General features: G+C 46.7%; 1 protein-coding gene across 2 annotated transcripts; it reads right to left on the minus strand.

Moving 5' to 3' along the window:
• Positions 1–1,377: 1,377 nt before the first annotated feature.
• On the minus strand, positions 1,378–6,072 carry LOC109732290 (ankyrin repeat protein SKIP35). Of its 2 annotated transcripts, XM_020291478.4 has the most exons (6): positions 5,704–6,072; positions 5,492–5,569; positions 5,342–5,397; positions 4,635–5,242; positions 3,969–4,401; positions 1,378–2,555 (listed from the first exon to the last, which is right to left on the minus strand). In XM_020291478.4, exons 3-6 carry the CDS (start codon positions 5,369–5,371, stop codon positions 1,761–1,763), a joined length of 1,866 nt encoding a protein of 621 aa, XP_020147067.1. In that variant the 5' UTR covers positions 5,372–5,397; positions 5,492–5,569; positions 5,704–6,072; the 3' UTR covers positions 1,378–1,760. The 2 variants fall into 2 exon arrangements, with proteins under 2 accessions (XP_020147067.1, XP_020147070.1); XM_020291481.3 differs by lacking the exons at positions 5,492–5,569; positions 5,704–6,072 and having other exon boundaries at positions 5,342–5,415.
• Between the last annotated feature and the right edge of the window lie 355 nt (positions 6,073–6,427).

Here is a 6,427-nt window from a genome sequence, read left to right on the forward strand (position 1 = left end):
TTCCCTCGTCAATTGTCATTTGGGGCATCCCACCCTCTGAATAACCTTTGTTTGGTAATTCTTTGGCCAGACTATTTGTAGCAGTATTGAATGTTCAGAAGGTAGGATGTCCCCAAGAATAGTCGAGGAAGCAAAGTATTTTTTTTTTGAAAGGCAGGAAGTGAAGTCGAAGTGAATACTTGAGAGGTTTATTTTTCTTAGTCTACTTTTTTAGGGGATTTTTCTTAGTCTACTTGAGAGGGTTAAATGGATTCTTCACAAACAAAATGAAAATACAGCAAATTTCACACTGCACCAGCTCCTATGGATCACCTTACGCGGCCTAATCACCCACCAGCCCACCATGTAGGCCGTCCATTTTTGCATAACTTGAATTATTATTGTTTTGTTGGGCAGCTTCAAAACAGAGGGAAAAAAGTCCTTTTCAAACTGAATTTGCAAATGTCGCTAACTTTTTCCGAAACACCCCGGGAAGCATGTGCTTGCATATGAAGAAGGCACCAAGATGGCGCAAACGACCTAGGTTAACTGACATGATTTATTGGAGACATGCTCTTATTGCCAGCCATGGACCAGAACTGCTGCTGCCGGAGGAAAAGCCTTTGCAGAGTCTGCAGCCATACGGCAAACACCTAGGGCTCATATAAGAGCTTAAATAAACATGTACTCCTAGTCACCATTGATTATAGCCCTGCCCTTGACTGGTGTCACATCCTGAGCACACACACGCCGAAGCTCATTATCTTTTCTCCCGCGCTGTCAAATTTGAACTCGTCACTGACCCCGACTCGCAAGCAATATACTCAAGGAATCTCTGAAGCGCGACGACAGCGACACCTATCGTTTTTCCTCTCCTAACCTTTGCTTGCTTTTGTTCCCTTTTCAGCTCCACTACATACACGATATATATTCCTTCGACGCCAGAAAATAACAACAATAATAATCAAATATTGCATCATTTGTTTTCCTAAAGAACATTTCTCTGTCACAGCGACTTGGGACTTTTCGACTGACCAAATTTCTGAATTCCTCTCTCACTCATTGCAGGGTTTCAGTTGGCATCAAGGGACAGGACATCTAAAGACCATTTACGCCCGGGCGAGGGTCCCCCGTCTGAACAAGTTCCAGTACTACCCATGACCTGTTGGTTGCAACTTGCAAGACATCCAGTGAATGAATGAATGGAGGCTGTGTAGATCTCAGGCTCCATCAGTTTTGGTTTCAGCAAATTAACTCGCTCAGGCAGTGTGTGCGTACATTCAGATGCAGCACGGTCACAGGAACAGCCACCCATCAAGAGATGACAACTGAGAGAGCAGACATTTTTCATTTGGTTTCAGTTTTATGTTTGGGAAGGTAGACAACAACAGCAGCAGCAGCAGCAAACAAGGCCATATGTATGGTTTACCGAAAACTGGAGAAACATGTCCTCGACGACGCTTATATCATTTTTTTTCTGACGGTTGCGGTTCCGGTAAATACTCAACAGACGCCTCGCACAAGACACACACAGACGACACACACACACACACGACACAACACAACACCTTGTACCAAAACTATATACTCTCCGAAGAGCGCCTGCAGGAGAGTCAGGGGGGGTGAGCCTCTCAGGGTGGTGCTATCATTGCGGATGTCGACAAGCAGGGTACGATGAGGATGGATGGTGGGTGCGACGCCCTTCGCTACTTGCTTGCGATGACCGATGACGATGACGGTGCCGATGCCGATGCGGTTTGAGTGCAGGTTGCGACCTTCATTCAAGTCTGAACGAGAAAACGCGGGAGGTGGTGCTCCAGGATGGCCAGCAGCTCGCTCTGCTGGGTGCCCCTGTCCAGTTGCCGGCCCTCCAGCCTGCCTGCAGCCTCCACGAGCTGGCCTCTTAGCCTCTGCGGCAGAAGCCGCCCACCTGACCCGACGCATTCCCTGTACAGTGGCAGGTAGGCCATGGCGATCACCAGCTGAAGCGGGAGCTGTCTCAGGACGACCGGCGACTCACCCCTTTGCATTATCCTTGTAATGTTGACAAAGTGCTCTTGTGAAGACACGAATCCCTTGTTGAAGGCTTCCTCTGACCACTGCTCGAGCATGAACAGCCTAAGCTTGGCATCTACAGCCTCATCAGCGCATCTTGCTATGCTGTCTGCTACAGCATATGTGGCGGCTGGGTCATTGAGGAAGTCCGACCGGAGAAGAAAATCCACACCTTGGAGGGAACCTGTGCTCCTCTCGCCAGCAGCCTTCACAATCTCGATGCTGAGTGGGGCAAGAACAAGTTGGGGGACTAGAGGCAGGAGATAGGCAGCAACTTCAACCTGGCTACTAGAGGTGGCAGCAGTAAGGGCCAGGCAAAGCTCCATGTCCCGACAGCCACGGTTCACAAACCATTCCACAACTTGAAAGCATCCACGCTCAGCTGCCCGCATTAAAGGGCCAAGGAAGGCGACAGTATTACCTTCCTCAACTAAGCACCCCATGGTTTCGAGTTTCCCGTAGTGGGCAGCAAAACCAAGGGCTAGATCCACATCAATGTCCAAGCTGTTCCTTTGAGCAATCTGAACAAAAGTGAAAACATTAAATATGTTAAATGCTGCCAATGATTGACGATACATTTGTGCCAAGAGAAAAAGAAAAATTCTCATATGTCAGAAAGCACAAGATAAATAGGAAAACCTTCTTAAAAAGATATATAGCTTCTAAATACGGCGTTCAAAAAATTTATATACACTTTTAGAGGAAAGTGTTAATCCTCATAAATATTTTTTAGAGGATTCTTACATATATTAGAAAAGGGAAGGAAGCAAATGATTTAAATCCATAAGCGCGCTAAATTAATATCACCACCTGCCATATTTGAAAAATGTCCTAACAATTGTAAAATTTACTCTAATTTAAAAAACAAATGATAAAATTTACTACCTTCATTCCAAACATACAACTCATATTTTAGGTGGGGCATGGATTAAGTTGACCATATATTAAAATGAGCAAATGTTCATGTTATCCTTGTCGTAAGTACCATTGAAATGGGGGAGAGATAGTAAAAGGAGAGTGAAATAAAACGAGGAAAAGAATATGCCTTAGAAAGGAAACTGAGGGAGTATGCAAAGCTTTGCTCATTTTTGCCTCATGCCTTATACATAGTGAACCTACATAGCTTTCTTAATCTGGCCTAAATAGCAATGCAATACAGAAATGAGTTGCGAAAATAATCAATGTCTCCGTTTGTGTTAACTGCCTAAATATTGTATCATGCTTTCCAGGTCAACTCTGTAATATCTTCCACCATTCTAATACGTTTGATCATCCATGCAAGTAAAAGTATAAAATTAGTTATTTTTCTATATAATGGGAAGATTGGCCATCAAGATGACCATCTTCAATTACTATTTCAAATATTTACTTTAATATCTTCAAAGCACTAACTCAACTTAGTAACACACAAATTTCTGAGGCTCTCTAAGGTAAGCAGGAGCCATTCCACCTAAATTGCCATGATGAACACCACATGAAGTAGATTCCATTACAGATCTGGATGAGACCGTCATCAGTAAGCAGTCTATGAACTGATTCATGAGAATAATTATATGGTCTACACACAATTTTTAAAGGTTCAGTCGTTTAGGCGCATGTATATTCACAATGCATTGTGCATGAAGACTGAAGCAGTTTACGCCGAATACATTCAAACATGATGGCAAGCTCCACAAGAAAGGTCTGATTCCCAGTCAAAAGAAAAGGTCCAGTTACTAGCAGAGGAAATAAGGTAAGCCAGAAAATGTTTCAGACTTTCCATATACATGTATACCAGGGGACTACTGTGTGCTGGAAGCAACTAACAACCATTTAGTTGTGTTGCACCTACATTATCTGCTCAACAGGTGTCATTAACCTAAATTGTCTCGCTATGATTTATGATCTCCTGAAGTAAGAATAAGATGCACATGGGGACGATGCTTTGTCATTACCTGAAGTAAGATGCGGACGAGTTCAGTGCTTCCATAGCGTGCAGCTTCAAGAAAGCATTGGTTCACATTGTCTGCGCCACCCTCTACCAACAGCTCTAACAGACCTTGTATAGCAGCTGCCGAGATCCCTGCTGCCCATCCTTGGTCAAAGGTGCTTGAGAACAGTGTAAGAGGAAAGCATGCAGCATCAAAGGCCTCAGTGAAATCTTTCCCGGTAAGATCATTATCAGCAATATCCAGAAATGTCTTGAAAGCAGATAGCTGAAGCTGAACCTCAATGATTGTGCCATGGTTTCCTTTGCCCCTACTCGCCCGCACACGGGCGTGTAATCCAATGCACTTCAGAGCCCATTCTGTGAACTTATGTACCTTTGCACTTGCCTCTGCCTTCAATACCTCATCGCCATGGGATTCTTGGAGGCGTTCATGCAACCTAAGAATTATTCAAAGGCCGCGTCACAACAGTACACTATATAAGGTGTAAAGATGAATTGGAATTATCGAATTCGACACAAGTAATACAATTGCAAAGCATGCGATTCAAGACAAACTGTAACGATCAAATCCATGAATTGGAATTATCGAATTCGACACAAGTAATACAATTGCAAAGCATGTGATTCAAGACAAACTGTAACGATCACAAACCATTTTGGAGAGACTTACTTTTGACCCATGAAGCTCACGGCATCGGCGAGGCTGGTCGTCCGCCCCCTGCATGCCGACACACACGATGCCAGGAACGATGTCCGGAGCGCGGCGCGTGTGAAATCATTCGCACCCGCCGACACAATCCTCTTGATCAAGGCGACGATGGCATACAGCTCCTCCTTGTCGCTCAAGAACCAAATGGCATCGACCGCCACGCAGAGCACATCATTGAGTCCCTGTGCATCAGCTTTGGCCAGCAAGCCATCAGCGCACTCCCAATCATGAGAGCTCACGGCATGCTGGAACAACTGGCTGAGCTCCATCCGGTCTTGCCTTGAGAGCTTCCTCTCCTGCTGCCTGCCGGGCTCTGGCTCTCCACTCCCAAGCTCAAGGTCCAGCTCATCCCCAAAGTCGGTGCTGACTGATCTCGGCTCTTTGGCCACAGGAACCTTGGAGGCCATGGAATCCCTGGGGGTCAAGGGGCACTCCTTGGAGCTGCCATTGCTGTCATCCACCTCGCCACTCTCAGCAACACCAGGCTCGTCCATGTCCATCGCGGAGGAAGGCAGTGGCTCCTCCAGCTTCAGGTTCCTGCTCTCCACCTCCATGTCCTTGGATCCAATCTACTCCCAAATCAACAGAGCACCCATCAGGCTTTCCAATTGGAACTCAAAGAGAAATGGAATAATTCATCAGAATTCCGATTCAGAGTGACCACTCACCTCCAAATTCATCTTGCCCTCCACGTCCATCTCCTGCCTAATGCGCTCGATCCAACCTGCGAAACGGAAACAGGCGCGCAATTACGATGACGAATCAGGGGAAGAGAGAAGAAAGAAACAGCTGAGGCCAACAGAGCGAATCCAACTCACCTGAGAAAGGAAACCGAAGAGAGGAGCCGGCCGAACGGTTTGGACGAACCAGCAGCGGACGCTCACAGAATCAACCACCTGCAGGAACACAAATCGGAATCGGGTGAGCAAAAGGAGGCGCGGCGCCGGGCATCGGATCCCCGACGGACGAACGCCCCGGAAAGCAAGAAAACCAAAAAAACAAATCGAGAGCGGGCGGCGCGGGTCCTCACCGGAGATCGACGGCCAAAGCGGAGATCTTTATTTCTTATTTCGGTTCTTAGGGGCGGGGGGTAATCAATCAATCAGCCGGAGGACGAACGGGGAGGGGGCGAGGATTTGCGGGGGCGATGGTAATAATAGTATGCGGCCGGAGGTGGCGATGAGCTGCTGGTGAACGGGGTGGTGGTGGGAGGAGCCTCGCCTGGCCTCGCTCGCGAGAAGCCCCTGCGACTGCGGACGGAGCCCTCCTCCTCTTCCGAGAGGGGGAAGAAGAAATACGCTCGCCTCTCTTCTCTCTCTGGCAACTTTTTTAGGGGCGCTGGATTCGCCTGCGCTGCGTTTCTGGGCTATTTAAATCTTTTAAAAAGGGGAAAACCCAACTGAAAAGCGGGGGTGGTGGTACTTTACGCATTATTGAAACATGGTTTTATTAGAGGGGAACAAACCCACTGCTGGCAGTACAAAATTTGTTGGGTAATTTTTTGCTGTTTCACCCTAGGTCAGGTGCACCACTAACATGTGACCCTTTTTTACACATTTTACACAAGGCTTGGCTGGAGGTTTTGAGCTCGTTGCGGATGGTTTGTGTTGAAAGGCCTGTTTATTGTGATGATGGATCACTATTTGTTGCTCCAACCACATAATCGGTTTGAGATGTTTTTCGGAGATGATAATGAGGGGGTAGCTGTCGGATCGATAGATATTTGCACAAATCATATGTTCAGATTCGATTTT

The sequence above is a fragment of the Aegilops tauschii genome, chromosome 4 (genome assembly GCF_002575655.3).
Source record: "Aegilops tauschii subsp. strangulata cultivar AL8/78 chromosome 4, Aet v6.0, whole genome shotgun sequence".
Lineage (NCBI taxonomy): Eukaryota > Viridiplantae > Streptophyta > Magnoliopsida > Poales > Poaceae > Aegilops > Aegilops tauschii.